The 18,249-nt window shown below is 36.2% G+C and overlaps 1 protein-coding gene across 1 annotated transcript in view; it reads right to left on the bottom strand.

The window, feature by feature from the left end:
- Positions 1-18,249, bottom strand: part of REDIC1 (regulator of DNA class I crossover intermediates 1) — an 85,610-nt gene that overhangs the window by 49,122 nt on the left and 18,239 nt on the right. The window contains exons 3-6 of the mRNA XM_084957210.1: positions 15,832-15,970; positions 14,733-14,865; positions 14,272-14,323; positions 7,299-7,414 (exon numbers count right to left, since the gene is read on the bottom strand). Of these exons, the coding sequence (XP_084813336.1) occupies positions 7,299-7,414; positions 14,272-14,323; positions 14,733-14,865; positions 15,832-15,970 (440 nt within the window). The remainder of the gene's footprint in view (positions 1-7,298; positions 7,415-14,271; positions 14,324-14,732; positions 14,866-15,831; positions 15,971-18,249) is intronic.

Raw genomic sequence — 18,249 nt, 5'->3', positions numbered from 1 at the left:
TTCCCCAAACTCACAGAAAAAGAAAAACATAAGCAAGATGAACAAGCTCAGAAACTACTCCCAGTAAAAGGAATAGGAGAATTCACCTAAAGCAGTCTACAATGAAACTGACCTCTGCAGACTGACAGACATTGAATTCAAAAGGGAGACAGTGAAAATACTGAAGGAATTAAGGCTGAATATCAAGGAATTAAGAGAATATACAAACAGTAATGCAGATTCCCTTAGAAAGGAACTAGAGAACATAAGGAGGAGCCAACAAAAACTAGGAAATTCATTTGCAGAGATGCAAACTGAGCTAACAAAGGCAATAAAGAGCAGAATGAATAATGCAGAGGAACAAAATAGTGACATAGAAAATAGAATAATGGAAATCACCCAATCAGAACAGCTGACAGAAAACCAAATGAAAAAACATGAAAGCAAGACAAGAGATCTACGGGATAACATAAAGTGGGCCAATCTACACACAATAGGAATTTCAGAAGGAGAAGAAAAAGAAAAGGGGGTTGAAAATATATTTGAAGAAATTATGTCTGAAAACTTTCCAAATCTAAAGGATACCAATATCAAGATACAGGAAGCACAGAGGGCCCCAAACAAGCTGAACTCAAACAGGCCCACACCAAGACATAGTATAATAAAAATGGCAAAAGTTAAAGAGAGAATTCTAAAGGCAGCAAGAAAAAAGCAAAGCATTAATTTTAAGGGAACCCCCATAAGGCTGTCAGCTGATTTCTCTATAGAAACACTACAGGCCAGAAGGGAATGGAAAGATATATTTAAAGTGCTGAAAGGAAAAAATTTGCAACCTAGAATTCTCTATCCAGCAAGAATATCATTTAAATTAGAAGGGGAAATAAAGAATTTCTCCAACAAACAAAGGCTAACCAATACAGCAATACTAAACCCATTCTAAAAGAAATACTGAAAGGGCTTCTCTAAATTAAAAAACAAAAAGATGTAAGAATAAATAGAATGGAGGAAACCACAATTGGAAAGCAATCACCTAAATAAGCCAGCATACAGATCTAAACATGAAGATGTTAAAAATAAATAAATAAGAAAAAGACATCAAAATCAAAATGTGGGGAAGGAAAGTAAGAAAATACAGATTCTTTTTTTTTTAATTTTAATGATGTGTTTGAGCCCACATGACTATCAGACTAAAGCAAGCAGATATAAGAAGGGGTTAACATACTTGAAAAACAGGGCAACCACAAATCAAAACCAAACACTACATTCACAAAAACTGTAAAGAAAAGTACTCAAGCATAAAATAAATGGAAACCATCAAACCCAAAAAAGAAAGGAAGAGAAACATAGAATCAACTGGAAATCAAGGTTAAAATGGAAATAAATACATATCTATCAATAATCACCTTAAATGTCAATGGTCTGAATGCTCCAATAAAAAGACAGGATGGCAGATTGGATAAAAAAGCAAAAACCTTCAATCTGCCATCTACAAGAAACTCACCTTAGGGCAAAGGGCACATATAGATTGAAAGTGAGGGGATGGGAAAAGATATTTCATGCCAATGGACAAAAAAGGAAAGCAGGAGTTGCCATGCTAATATCAGACAAAATAGACTTTAAAACGAAGGCCATAAAGAAAGACAAAGAAGGACACTATGTAATGGTTAAAGAATCCATTCAAGAAGAGGATATTTCAATTGGTAATACATATTACCCTAAAATAAGAGCACCCAGATACATACAACAAATACTAATAGACATAAAAGGAGAAATTGATGGGAATACAACCATAGTAGGAGACTTTAACACCCCCCTCACATCAATGGACAGATCCTCTAGACAGAAAATCAATAAGGCAACAGAAATCCTAAATGGCACATTAGAAAAGTTAGACTTAATTGACATTTTCAGGATATTACATCCAAAAAAAATCAGAATATACATTCTTCTCAAGTGCACATGGAACATTCTAAAGAGTTGATCACATAGTGGGGTACAAAGCTAATCTCAACAAATTTAAGAGCACAGAAATTATTTCAAATATCTTCTCTGACCACAACGGCATGAAACTACAAATCAACCACAGGAAAAGAAATGAGGAAAAACTGACTACATGGAGATTAAACAACATGCTACTAAAAAACCCATGGGTCAATGAAGAAATCAAGAAGGAAATTAAAAAATACCTCAAGACAAATGATAATGAAGACACAACCACTCCAAATCTATGGGATGCTGCAAAAGCAATGCTCAGAGGAAAATTCATAGCAATACAGGCCTTCCTCAAAAAAGAAGAAAAATCTCAAACTGACAACTGAACCCACCACCTAAATGAATTAGAAAAAGAACAAACAAATCCTAAAGTCTGCAGAAGAAAGGAAATCATAAAGATCAAAGAGGAAATCAATAAAATCGAGATTCAAAAAGCAATAGAAAAAAATCAATAAAACCAAGATATGGTTCTTTGAAAAGGTAAATAAAATGGACAAACCTCTGGCTAGACTAACCAAGAAGAGGAGAGAAAAAATCCAAATAAACAAAATAAGAAATGAAAAAGGAGAAGTCACAACGGATACTACAGAAATACAAAAAAACATGAGAGAATACTATGAACAACTGTATGTCAACAAATCTGACAAGCTAGAAGAAATGGACAACTTTCTAGAGACTTACACCCTGCCAAAACTGAATCAAGAAGAAAGAGATCAGCTGAAAAGAACGATCACTAGAAATGAAATTGAATATGTCATAAAAACATTCCCTACAAATAAAAGTCCAGGACCAGATGGCTTCACAGGCAAAGTCTACCAAACATACAAAGAGGAACTTACACCATCCTCCTTAAACTTTTTCAAAAGGTTGAAGAAGAAGGAACACTCCCAAAAACATTCTCTGACACCACCATCACCCTAATTCCAAAAACAGATAAAGATACCATGAAAAAAGAATACTATAGGCCAATGTCTTTGATGAATATAGACACAAAAATTCTCAACAAAATTTTAGCCAATCAAATCCAACAACATATAAAAAAAGATCATACACCATAACCAGGTGGGATTCATCCCAGGTGCACAAGGATGGTTCACCATATGCAAATCAATCAACATCATACACCACATTAACAAAAGAAAAGTCAAAAACCACATGATCATCTCAATAGATGCAGAAAATACATTTGACAAAGTACAATGTCCATTCATGATCAAAACTCTTACCAAAGTGGGTATAGAGGGAACATACCTTAACATAATAAAAGCCATTTATGACAAACCCTCAGCAAATGTAATACTCAGTGGAGAAAAGCTGACAGCCTTCCCACCAAAATCTGGAACAAGACACATTTATTCAACATGATACTACAAGTCCTAGGCACAGTGATCAGACAAACAAAAAAAAAAGTAATAAAAGGCATCCAAATAGGAAGAGAAGAGGGAAAACTGTCACTGTATGCAGATGACATGATACTATATATAGAAAACCCTAAGGACTCAACCCAAAAACTACTTGAACTGATCAATAAATTCAGCAAAGTAGCAGAATATAAGATTCACATGCAGAAATCAGGCACATTTCTGTATACTAACAATGAGACAGTAGAAAAGGAATACAAAAATACAATACCTTTTAAAATTGCACCCCAAAAAATCAAATGCCTGGGAATACGCCTGAACAAGGAAGAAAAACATTACATGCTGAGAGCCATAAAACATTAATCAAGAAAATTAAAGAAGACGTAAAGAAATGGAAAGATATTCCATGCTCCTGGGTGGGAAAAATTAATATTGGAAAAATGGCCACACTACCCAAAGCAATCTACAGATTCGATGCGATCCCTGTCAAACTACCCATGACATCTTTCATAGAACTACAACAAACAATTCAAAAATTTATATGGAACCACAAGAGACCCAGAATTGCCAAAGCAATTCTGAGGAACAAAAACCGAGCAGGGGGCATAACTCTCCCAGCCTTCAGGCAATATTGAAAAGCCACAGTCATCAAGACAGTGTAGTACTGGTACCAAAACAGACAGACAGACCAATGGAACAGAACAGAGAACCCCAAAATAAACCCAGACATCTTTGGTCAATTAATCTTTGACAAGGGAGGCAAGAACATAAAATGGGAAAAAGTCTTTTTAGTAAGTATTGCTGGGAAATCTGGAGAGCTGCATGCAAATCAATGAAATTAGAACACATCCTCACACTATGCACAAAAATAAACTCGAAATCGCTGAAAGACTTAAACATAAGACACGACACCATCAAACTCCTAGAAGAGAACATAGGCAAAACATTCTCTGACATCAGCCTTACAAATGTTTTCTCAGGTCAGTCTCCCAAAGCAACAGAAATAAAAGCAAAAATAAACCAATGGGACCTAATCAAACTGACAAGATTTTGCACAGCAAAGGAAACCAAAAAGAAAACAGAAAGACAACCTACAGAAAGGAAGAATATCATTTCCAATGATGCAACAGACAAGGGCTTAATCTCGAAAATATACAAACAACTTACACAACTCAACAGCAAAAAAAGCCAACAACCCAAAATGGGCAAAAGACCTGAATAGATATTTCTCCAAGGAAGATATACAGATGGCCAAAAAGCACATGAACAAATGCTCAACATCCCTGATTATTAGCGAAATGCAAATCAAAACTACCATGAGATACCACCTCACACCAGTCAGAATGGCCATCATTAATAAGTCCACAAATCACAAATGCTGGAGAGGGTGGTGTGGAAAAAAGAGAACCCTCTTGCACTGTTGGTGGTAATGTAAGCTGGTACAACCCCTATGGAGAACAGTATGGAGGTACCTTAAAAACTATACATAGAACTTCCATGTGAGGAGTTCCCATCATGGAGCAGCAGAAACAAATCCGACTAGGAACCATGAGGTTGCGGGTTCCATCCCTCACCTTGCTCAGTGGGTCAAGGATCCAGCATTGCTGTGAGCTGTGGTGTAGGTTGCAGATGTGGTTCGGATCCTGTGCTGCTGTGGCTGTGGTGTAGGCTGGCAGCTATAGTTCTGATTAGACCCCTAACCTGGGAACCTCCACATGCCACAGGTGTGGTCCCCCCACCAAAAAAAAAAGAAAAAAAAAAAGGAACTACCATATGACCCAGCAACTCAACTCTCGGGCATGTATCTAGACAAAACTTTCCTTAAAAAAGACACACGCACCTGCATGTTCACTGCAGCACTATTCAAAATAGCCAAGACATGGAAACAACCCAAATGTCCATAGACTATCGGATTAGGAAGATGTGGTATATATACACAATGGAATACTTCTCAGCCATAAAAAAAACAAAATAATGCCATTTGCAGCAACATGGATGGAACTAGAGACTCTCATACTGAGTGAAGTTAAGTCAGAAAGAGAAAGACAAATACCCTATGATATCACTTATATTTGAAATCTAACATATGGCACAAATGAACCTTTGCACAGAGAAGAAAATCATGGACTTGGAGAATAGACTTGTGGTTGCCAAAGGGATGGGGAGGGAGAGGGATAGACTGGCAGATTGGTGTGAATAGATGCAAACTATTGCCTTTGGAATGGATTAGCAATGAGATCCTGCTGTGTAGCTCTGGGAACTATATTTAGTCATTTATGATGGAGCATGATAATGTGAGAAACAAGAATGTATACATGTATGTGTAACTGGGTCCCCATGCTGTACAGTAGGAAAAAAAATGTATTGGGAAAATAACAATTGATTACAATTTAAAAAAATAGATGTTCTATACAGTATATTGTTTCATAATTGAATAAAAGTTCATTAGGACATAACATATAATAATGTCAGAGTTCCCGTTGTGGCTCAGTGGTTATTGAATACAACTAGGAACCATGAGGTTGCAGGTTCAATCCCTGGCCTTGCTCAGTGGGTTAAGGATCCAACATTGCCTTGCTGTGAGCTGTGGTGTAGGTTGCAGATGTGGCTTGGATCCCACATTGCTGTGGCTCTGGTGTAGGCCAGCAGCTACAGCTCCCATTTGACCCCTAGCCTGGGAACCTCCATATGCCACGGGTGCGGCCCTAAAAAGAAAATAAATAAATAAATAAATGATATATAATATTGTCAACTTGACCTCAATTCAAATTAATAAATTTTAGGTATCTAAAAGCTTCTGGCGGACGTTCTCATTGTGGCTCAGCAGTAAGGAACCTGACCAGTATCCATGAGTATGTGATTTCAATCCCTGGCTTATGTCTAGTCACTTATGATGGAGCATGATAATGAAAGAAAAAAATCTATACATGTATGTGTAACTGGGTCACCATGCTGTACAGTAGAAATGTGATAGAACACTGTAAACCAGCTATAATGAAAAAAATAGGAGTTCCCGTCGTGGCGCAGTGGTTAACGAATCCGACTAGGAACCATGAGGTTGTGGGTTCTATCCCTGCCCTTGCTCAGTGGGTTAACGATCCGGTGTTGCCGTGAGCTGTGGTGTAGGTTGCAGACGTGGCTCGTATCCTGCGTTGCTGTGGCTCTGACGTAGGCCGGTGGCTACAGCTCCGATTCGACCCCTAGCCTGGGAACCTCCATATGCCGTGGGAGCGGCCCAAGAAATAGCAAAAATAAAAATAAAAATAAAATAAAATAAATAAAAATCATTATATTAAAAAAACATACTTATATAGCTTTCTTTCAAGAATAATAGTACTAATACTCTTATATTTATATTGTATTATCTACATTATTTTGAATCACTATATACTACCAATTCTTTCATATTGGGTTTTCTTCACTTGTGTTTTGTTTGTCTTGGACCATCTTTCAATTGGCTGTATTAAGAATTCATGTATTTTTCTTGCTCAGTGGATTGGGGATCCAGCGTTGCCATGAGCTGTGGTATAGGTTGCAGACGTGGCTTGGATCCCACGTTGCTGTGGCTGCAGCTATGGCATAGGCTGGCAGCTTCAGCTCTGATTGGACCCCTAGCCTGGGAACCTCCCTATGCTGCAGGAGCAGCCCAAGAAATGGCAAAAAGACAAAAAAAAAAAAGAGAGAAAGAAAAAGAAACTAGTAATTTATGGAGATTATAAAAGAGATGCAAAACACTTAGGCCCAAAATATTTGTTAAAAAAATGAAAAGTTAATGTGAACATTAAAAAATAACTACTTAAAACCGTTTTACTTAAATGCCACATTTTACTGCTGTTTTTTTCTAGACATAATACTTAGGTCTGTTTATATTTCTAAGTAAAAGACTGCGTGTCTATTGAAAGTCAAATTAATAATTCGAAGGAAGAATGTTACAGGTCCTTTATTACCTTCAACATCTTTTCTTACCTGTTAGATCTTTCGAATAATGTTCCAAATTGTGCTCTTTCATAGGATGGACTTAGAGCATCTTGACTTTCATTTAATTTGGAAGCCAAGGAATTAGAATAATTAACATTATTTAGCTGAAAAAAAAATAATGTACCAAAATGGTAAATGTACATATATACAATTTATTTACCATAAAATGCCACTTACGTGAACATTTAATATTCAAAAAATAATTTTTAGTCTAAAAGAAAGTAATTGTGTCCTTATTGAAAACAAAACAAATGCTATTCTACCATGAAAGTAGTATTAGAGAGATTATTAAAATAACAGAGTTGATACTATGATGGGCTAACCATATTTTCAGAGGTTAAAAAAAAAAGATTTAAAAAATACCCAGATGCCAGGATCTTGAGTAAATAAAAATTAAATTTCTGACAGAAAATATATAATCCCTCTCAAAAAAACAACTATACTTAGCCCATTTTTTCTAGTTACAGAGTAATTTTGACTGCTACTTTAATCTTTCTGAATATTAATATCATTGAGTACAAAACAGGGAGTGTTGGATGAGTACTATAAAAAGCAGGGGAGATAATCCATTTGTTAACTGGATGTAACATATAAATTTAAGATATTACACTTGCTTGAAACCAGTCTATCCAGCAATAATCATCTACATCTGTAGTATGTGGTGTTTTTGTTTTTTGGGTTTTTTTTGTCTTTTTGCCTTTTCTAGAGCCACTCCTGCGGCATACAGAGGTTCCCAGGCTAGGGGTCTAATCGGAACTGTAACCACTGGCCTACACCAGAGCCACAGCAACGTGGGATTCGAGCTGCATCTAAGACCTACACCACAGCTTACGGCAATGCTGGATCCCTAACCCATAGGGCAAGGCCAGGGATCAAACCCACAACCTCATGGTTCCTAGTCGGATTCGTTAACCACTGCACCATGACGGGAACTCCCCTGTAGTACTTATTTACAAGTCATAAACTATAGAAATGGGAAGTCCAAAGACAGCCAATGACAGAAATAGGCAAAAAAGAGGGAGACGAAAAGAGATACTGAAAGTCTTTTTTTAAAAAAGGTTTAAGGTTGGGGAGAGCTGAAAATAAAAGTCCTATAGTACATCTCACATTTCAGCCTCAGAGAGACAATGACAGAGGTGCAGAGACAGTCATCCCTTGAAGTGAGACATACGCAAACAAATCAAAATAGAAGGGAATATTATAAATGGGCTCAAATACTACTTCTTTAGGAACCAATGAGCACCAATCCACTTTTTCTTCTAATATGTTTTTTGACTCATTTTCCTTTGTTTCTTATCATTTCATTTTAATTCTTCTCACTTTCCTTGAAATCTCTCCAAATAAACTATTCAATACTTCCCTCATACTTCACAATGGGACAATATGCCTTGGACAAGGACATTAGCCCCTCTTCTGCCACATTAAGTATAACACTCCTCTGAAGATGAAACTTTTTAAAAACCTGTAATCTGTAAGTAAATTATTTAAGAAGAGATTACAGAGAGTTTAATTCTCTATGCTATAAACTCTTTGACAGAACAAGGATGAGTTATAAGTAAGCTGATCTAGGATGCAAGTTTTAGACTTGTAAAAGACAAACTGAATAGGTAATTAAACATTTTGCATTGCATCTTTCAAAAATTAGTGGGTCTTTAAATTAATAAAGCTAACACATATCATTGGAATACTTCATTTTCTCTTTTCTGAAAAACAGAAAACATACTTTAATAAAATTGAATCACATCATATATTCTATATAACCATAATATAGAGCTATAATTTATAAATTTATAATTATAAATTAATTTATAATGAATAAAGATATAAATATGACAAAGTCAATACATGCTAAAAATGGGAGAAATTCAAAACTAAGTATTTCTGTTAATAAGACACAGTGGTGTTTGTTTGTTTTGCTTTTTTAGGGCCACACCCTCAGCATATGGAGGTTCCCAGGTTAGGGGTCAAATCAGAGCTATAGCTGCAGGCCTACGCCACAGCCACAGTAACACAGCATCTGAGCCGTGTCTGCAGCCTATCCACAGCTCACGGCAATGCCGGATCCTTAACACACTGATCGAGCCCAGGGAACAAACCTGTGTCCTCATGGATGCTATTCAGATTTGTCAACTGCTGAGCCACAACAGGAACTCCAAGACACAACGTTTACACGACCATTTTCCTCACTACCATTATACATTTAGTATTTAATAATTTTATTTTTAACTCTATATAAATTTAATAAAAGATCACTTCTTGGTATGTTCTATGGCAGATATATGTCAGAATTTTAAAATATGAATATTTTTAATATTTTTAACTTTAGAGCATACAATGTTAGCACTACACATCTCTATTTATATAAACATATTCGTATAGTTATAATTGAAGTGCATATAACCAGTTGTCTTCTGACAAATCGTAAAATGAACAAAGCCCATTATAACTTAGACTTTAACAGGCTACTATATCACTCAGATACTGCTATTCACAAGACCCTTTCCATATCACGCCTACTGGACCTCCAGGATATCACCAACTAGTTAATTGCTGTGATAACAATCATCAAACAACTATATAACACACTGAACTATTTTATTTTATTTTTTTAGGGCCACACCCATGGCATATGGAGGTTCCCAGGCTAGTGAACAAATCAGAGCTACAGCTGCTGGCCTACACCACAACCACAGCAACGGGGTAATCCGAGCCATGTCTGCAACTTCTACCATAGATCACAGAAATGCTGGATCCTTAGCCCACTGAACAAAGACAGGGATCGAACCTGCATCCTCATGGATGCTTGTCAGATTCATTTCCACTGAGCCACAATGGGAACTCCACACTGAACTCTTAAATTTTACTATAAATTTTTGAAAAATTTTTTTCAAAGATTTTTAAAGAACACTCCAATTTTAAGATTCATAATCTTCTACAGTACAAAAATTAAAGTTTTTGACCCAGGAAGAATTATTATACTTAATTTATATCCTATTTCAGCTATACCCATAGTAATTTACAAGCAATATTTTTAAATCTATAAAAAGTGAAAAAAGAGTATATCATAAAAATATAATGATATGAAAATGTTAAGAACTTCATGATTCAAAGGTACCTGTTCATTCTGCTTCTTTTCATATGCAACTTTCTGAGGATTCTGTGCTATTCTGGGAATGAAATTTTGTTTTATAATATTTCTATTAGAAGATAATTCTGCTAATAAAGATGGTGGAGTGAAACTGCAGTTTTCTGTTCTGTTGAACAGTGACTCAAAAATTCCATATGAGTCCTTGACTTGTGATGACTATAGGAAAGAAGATACAATCATCTGATTGCCAAAAGTATAAACTAGAGAAAAGTCAAAATAGAAGTGAAAAAGGTCATGGGTTGCAGAAAAAGTTCCAAGGAAAGACAAGCCGATCAGTAACTGATAGGACTTATTAAGACAAGAGAGGTTATCAATTAAGATTATACTTAAAACATTCAGAAGTCAGTTGCATTTCTGTATACCAGCAATGAAATATTAGAAAAGGAATACAAAAATACGATACCTTTTAAAATTGCACCTCACAAAATCAAATACCTCGGAATACACCTGACCAAGGAGGTAAAGGACCTATATGCCGAGAACTATAAAACTTTAATCAAAGAAATCAAAGAAGATGTAAAGAAATGGAAAGCTATTCCATGTTCCTGGATTGGAAAAATCAATATTGTAAAAATGGCCATACTACCCAAAGCAATCTACAGATTCAATGCAATCCCTATCAAACTACCCAGGACATTTTTCACAGAACTAGAACAAACAATCCAAACATTTATATGGAACAACAAAAGACCCAGAATCGCCAAAGCAATCCTGAGAAACAAAAACCAAGCAGGAGCCATAACTCTCCCAGACTTCAAGAAATACTACAAAGCCACAGTCATCAAAACAGTGTGGTACTGGTATCGAAACAGACAGACAGATCAATGGAACAGAATAGAGAACCCAGAAACAAACCCTGACACCTATGGTCAATTAATCTTTGACAAGGGAGGCAAGAACATAAAACGGGAAAAAGAAAATCTATTCAGCAAGCATTGCTGGGAAACCTGGACAGCTGCATGCAAAGCAATGAAACGAGAACACACCCTCACACCATGCACAAAAATAAACTCCAAATGGCTGAAAGACTTAAATATACGACAGGACACCATCAGACTCCTAGAAGAAAACATAGGCAAAACACTCTCTGACATCAACATCATCAATATTTTCTCAGGTCAGTCTCCCAAAGCAATAGAAATTAGAGCAAAAATAAACCCATGGGACCTCATCAAACTGAAAAGCTTTTGCACAGCAAAAGAAAACAAAAAGAAAACAAAAAGACAACTTACAGAATGGGAGAAAATAGTTTCAAATGATGCAACCGACAAGGGCTTAATCTCTAGAATATGTAAACAACTTATACAACCCAACAGCAAAAAAGCCAATCACCCAATGGAAAAATGGGCAAAAGACCTGAATAGACTGTTCTCCAAAGAAGATATACAGATGGCCAGCAAACACATGAAAAAATGCTCAACATCCCTGATTATAAGAGAAATGCAAATCAAAACTACCATGAGATACCACCTCACACCAGTCTGAATGGCCATCACTAATAAATCCACAAATAACAAGTGCTGGAGGGGCTGTGGAGAAAAGGGAACCCTCCTGCACTGCTGGTGGGAATGTAAACTGGTACAGCCACTATGGAGAACAGTTTGGAGAGACCTTAGAAATCTATACATAGAACTTCCATATGACCCCGCAATCCCACTCTTGGGCATCTATCCGGACAAAACTCGACTTAAAAGAGACACATGCACCCGCATGTTCATTGCAGCACTATTCACAATAGCCAGGACATGGAAACAACCCAAATGTCCATCGACAGATGATTGGATTCGGAAGAGGTGGTATATATACACAATGGAATACTACTCAGCCATAAAAAAAGAAGGACATAATGCCATTTGCAGCAACATGGATGGAACTAGAGAATCTCATCCTGAGTGAAATGAGCCAGAAAGACAAAGACAAATACCATATGATATCACTTATAACTGGAATCTAATATCCAGCACAAATGAACATCTCCGCAGAAAAGAAAATCATGGACTTGGAGAAAAGACTTGTGGCTGCCTGATGGGAGCGGGAGGGAGTGGGAGGGATGGGGAGCTTGGGGTTATCAGACACAACTTAAAATAAATTTACAAAGAGATCCTGCTGAATAGCATTGAGAACTTTGTCTAGATACTCATGTTGCAACAGAACAAAGGGTGGGGAACCATGAGGTTGCAGGTTCGGTCCCTGCCCTTGCTCAGTGGGTTAAGGATCCGGCGTTGCCATGAGCTGTGGTGTAGGTTGCAGACGCAGCTCGGATCCTGTGTTGCTGTGGCTCTGGCGTAGGCCAGTGGCTACAGCTCTGAATAGACCCCTAGCCTGGGAACCTCCATATGCCGCGAGAGCAGCCCAAAGAAATAGCAAAAGGACAAAAAAAAAAAGAACAAAGGGTGGGGGAAGAATGTAATTGTAATGTATACATGTAAGGATAACTTGATCCCCTTGCTGTACAGTGGGAAAATAAAAAATAAATAAATAATAAAAAAATTAAAAATAAAAAAAAAAGATTATACTTAAGAGCTCCTTTCCATTTGCCTTTAGCCCCCTTGGTCCCCTCCATTTACAAGCTCCATTCTCCTATATGCCACCTCCTAAAGATAGAAAACCTATGTTTCACAAACCCACAATTCAGATGAAAAGATTTCCAAGAGATTTTAGTATCACTGTTGTTATTTACCTTTCTGTAGTTTAAATTTGGCAATTCAAAGGAAAGAAATAATAACTAATAATATGACATTAGCTTTAATCTCAACCCATGCATTTTCTAATTGATTAAAATTTTATTTACTAGGAGTTCCTGTCCTGGCGCAGTGGTTAAAGAATCCAACTAAGAACCATGAGGTTGAGTGTTTGATCCCTGGCCTTGCTCAGTGGGTTAAGGATCCGGCATTGCCATGAGCTGCGGTGTAGGTCGCAGACGCGGCTCAGATCCCGAGTTGCTGTGGCTCTGGTGTGGACCGGTGGCTACATGTCAGATTAGACCCCTAGCCTGGGAACTCCATGTGCCGTGGGAGTGGCCCTAGAAAAAGGCAAAAAAAAAAAAAAGACAAAAAAAATATATAAAATTGTATTTGCTAAAAAAAGAATCATTTGTAATACTTTGAAATACAATTATCTTGGGACCAATGTGAATACTGAAAATCACAATTTGATATAAAATAATCTGGTCACTATGTTTGAAGCAATGAATTACTCAATGATCACATGAACCCAAAGTAGGAATCCCCAAATGAATTATCCTTTGCTGCTTGTCAGGAACAAGCAGAATCAAATATTATGCACATATAGACCTCTATACTACAAGAACTCTAAAATGTTTCTTATAAGCAATTATTTAAAATATTCTTACGGAGTTCCCGTCATGGTGCAGTGGTTAACAAATCCAACTAGGAACCATGAGGTTGCGGGTTCAATCCCTTGCCTTGCTCTGTGGGTTAACGATCCGGTGTTGCCGTAAGCTGTGGTGTAGGTCGCAGACGCGGCTCGTATCCAGCGTTGCTGTGGCTCTGGTGTAGGCTGGCAGCTACAGCTCCGATTAGACCCCTAGCCTGGGAAACTCCATATGCCGCGGGAGCAGCCCAAGAATCGGCAAAAAGACAAAATAAATAAATAAATCATTTATGAAAATGGGGAAAAACATTTTAAAAAAATAAAAAATAAAACATTCTTACAGTATAGTTTCCTTAAATTAAAAACCTTTAAAAGGATAATTTTCAAGATTACAATTTTCCCCAATATTAGAAAAATTTATATCAGTTTGTGGCATGTCACAATTGTTAAAATAATTAATAAAATTAAAAAGTACTTCACCTGGACTTGTTCTTTAAGTTCTTCCTTGCTTCTTAGTCTTTGATGGCATACACTAATGAAAATAAAACTTTAAGATGAAAACACATCTGGCAATAAAACTGACCCCATTATTTATATCTATATTAAATTCATGCTGCTTTACACAAATACACAAAAACATACAGAACTCTAGGTAAATCATTCCAGGGTCAGAATATTACTGAGTTTTCTACAAATATATTATCATAGGAGAGACAGTTTTATGATAAGGAAAGTCAAACTACATATACAAAAAAACTTACTATAGACATTTGGTCATTTGATAAAGGTCTTAATAGTTTAATAATAAGTTTTTGTTTGTAACAGCCAAACAAAAACTGGATCTAGAAGGATAAGCCCTTTGCACATTTTCTAAAGAATAAAAGAGTGTCACTAATGACTCATTTAAATATCTAATAATATACAGCCTAGCTGAAACTTACTTGTTTTCTATATCATCAATGCAGAGATTAGATGGTACACAGTGAGGTGACATTGGAAGTTCTACATCATGCCTTCTTAGCGGCATTTTTATGTCTCTATTCATATTCACATGGGTTGGTTTTCTTACAGTTTCTATAATGAAAAAAATTGTAAGAAAAATAATAAAATCTTTTAAAAGCATTATTTGATATTCCATGTGCATTAAATAAATGCACATTTTAGAAATTTACTGAAACCTATATTCCATATACACTAGAAGAACTCATATCAAATACTAATAACTATCACAGATAATTCAAGTCATCTCTTTCTCTTCATCTTCCATAATCCTCCTGAAAGGGGCTTTAATTACTCAGTTCTACTTTTTTCTCTCTCCAAGAGATTCCCCTGACCACTAGACTATATCACATGCTCTGTTTTACACATTCCCATAGCACTACATAAGTTCTCTATTATTGCACTTCAAGTAGCTTGTTGTACTTAACTCTATTTCCCGCAGTAGTACATTTTTAGACCTCATAGAAGCCGATCCTCTCTCTCTTTACAGAAGTCATTATTCTGTTTGTTAAGTACTTTTAACAATTCTGCTTTTCTGGAAAATGCTTTTTATATGCACCAACTATAAAGTGTTCTAATAGAGATTTTCTATCTTAAAAACCATGCCTTTCTGGACAAATATAATTGGTGACGGGATTGCCATCTGCCCCAAGATGAATCAGTAATTGTATCCCATCCCCCTAGTTACTCCTAAAGTCCATAAATAGTGTATTTACTTTTACTAAAGTATAAGTAAACTTGTGTAAATTGCCATTTGTAGAGGGAGACACAAAAATGGAGGAAGGAAAAGAGGGTATACTAACAATACTATGATCAATTTGTGTCCATCATTTATGATGTCTTATTCCATAACTTATAAAGTTAATTTTATATAATACAACTGAAAAAAAATAAAAAAGAATAAAAGATTTTTAAGCAAAATTAACAAAGCTCCTTATTTAAGTAGGCAACTAAGTTTTAAAATGTTTAATTTCCACATAAAATTAAATCTCATAATCATATCAGAATCAAAACAAAATGATATTAGAAAAATTTACCTACCAGGCATTTTCTTCTGGCAAGATATCTGATTTACCATATACAGGTTAAGGAGGTCTAAACTGACAGTAGAATTTTTGACAGGGGATAAAACTCCCAGTAATTTCATTTTTGATTTTAACCTTTTCTTTTCAAAATATTCCTAAAAGTAATTATAAATAAAAAGTTATTTCAGCAATGATGTGGTTTCAGGCAGAATCATAAATAATAAAAAGCAATAATACAATAAAATAATTGACTTGATATTTTTATATTCTTGTGACACTCTATGTTTAAATATAATTTAAAATCAATCACAATGATTTATAGTTTGCATAAGGAGTCTAAATTTAACAGCCTCATAATCTTTCTTTTCTTAAATGCAATGACTTTTTTTGTTGTCTTTTTAGGGCCGCACCCAGGGCATATGGATGTTCCCAGGCTAGGGCTCGAACTGGAGCTATAGCTGCCAGAGCCTATCACAGCCACAGCGATGCCAGATCCAAGCCTCATCTGAGACCTACACCACAGCTCACGGCAATGCCGGATCCTTAATCCACCGAGAGAGGCCAGGGGTCAAATCTGGGTCCTCATGGATGCTAGTCAGATTTGTTTCTGCAGAGCCATGACGTGAACTCCTAAACGTAATACATTTAAACAGAACTTTATGAAGTCATTCACAGGTATCAAAAGATTAAAAATTATCTGAACATAGAAAGTATCTAAAAATATGATAAAACTGATCTGACAGGAGTTCCCATGTGGCACAGAATAAACAAATCCACCTAAGAACCATGAGATTGCAGATTCAATCCTTGGCCTCACTCAGTGGGTTAAGGCTCTGACGTTGCTGTAAACTGTGGTGTAGGTCGCAGACACAGCTTGGATCTGGCGTTGCTGTGGCTGTGGTGTAGGCTGGCAGCTGTAGCTCTGATTAGACCCCTAGCCTGGGAACTTCCGTATGCTGCAGGTGTAGCCATAAAAAGAAAAAAAAAATTTTTTAACATCAACTGAGAAGTGGGGGGGAAGCAGCTATATGAGAAATAATCTTCAGCCTAAGCCAGTTTAATTTCCTTTGTTATCCCTCCATGATTCCAATTTTTTTTAAAAACCAGACTTGTACATCATTATTTTTCCATCTAGTATTTATTTTCTTTTAAGTTTTTGAGTGTAATTATTCTTCCTTATCTTCATCCTTTTTCTTTCAGACTATATCTTTAATTTACTAAATTCAAAAGCATTTATTTGCTTAAAATTTATTTATTGAGCAATTATTATGTATTAACACTATAACAAATTATGAAAACATCTTCTCTTCTGTTAAACAGTTCATAATACAATGCCATAAACATGACTATAAATGTGAGCTATCAAAAATGAGAAAAATCCAAGATGGCAAAAAAACTTACTGAAGAGAAGCATCACTTTTCCAAGAATTAAAACATGTTCACATTAACCTTTCAGAATATTGTTCATTAGAACACACTTCTATATTGCAGACTTAAGATTATGAAAAACTTCTAAGAGTTAGAAGAGATTTGCCACTCTTAGAAGAGACCTGCCAGCTATCAAGCAACAAAGTAAATATCATGTCGTTATGCAAAATTAATCATAGATAAAAAAATATCTGTTCATACTGTATCTGAGTGACTTTCAACCCCAAATTGTACTTACATGTCTTTAAAAAGATCACACTATGGTTCAGCTATGAAATGACACGACCTTTGGGATGTAAATATTTTCCCCCTTGAAAAAAATTGACTATGAATCTTGAAATTGATGGTATCTTAGAATTAAGATGTTATTTTTTTAAGGCTCTATACTCTGTGATGAATAAGACCATGGTGAGAGAGACAATGACACAAATAATTACAACAGAGTGCAACAGAGGTATGGGATCCTCCAGAAGGGTAGTAACTTATGGGTAGGTGGTGGGAGGTCAGGCAGAGGAAGGGCAGAGGACGGTTTCTTAGAAAGTGATTTCTAAGATAGGTGGCTAAGTCAAAGGTAGCCAGAGGGTGGAAAGATAAGGTTCTAGGAATAAGGAAGAACAGTACAAAGACTATCCACAAAAAAGTAAGCCTTTATGTCAGGGGACACTGCCCAAGAGGTTGGATCTTCATACTCCACACATTATGATAACCTCTAACTTCTGTGTTCCTAGAAAGAACAAAGGTATGTGACAGACTGATTACCTGACAAAGTTTGGCTCAATTTTTCTATCAAGTTTCACTTGGTAGAGAAAAGTAGAAAATAATCAGAAGATAATTAGAAAACTTTAGAAAATAATACATTTTATTTTTTGCTTTTTTTTTGGGGGGGGGGGGTCCTGCATGCACAGCATATGAAGGTTCCCAGCTAGGGGTCCAATGGAAGCTACAGCTGCCAGCCTACAACATAGCCACAGCAACGCAGGGTCCCAGCCACGTCTGTGACCTACAC

Source organism: Sus scrofa, chromosome 5 (assembly GCF_054392235.1).
Source record: "Sus scrofa isolate SSC_HxYL_T2T_F1_AM1 chromosome 5, Sscrofa_HxYL_maternal_Yorkshire_Landrace_v2.0, whole genome shotgun sequence".
Taxonomy (NCBI): Eukaryota; Metazoa; Chordata; class Mammalia; order Artiodactyla; family Suidae; genus Sus; species Sus scrofa.
The sequence above is the reverse complement of the archived record's forward strand: the minus strand, read 5'-3'. Positions and strand labels throughout refer to the sequence as shown.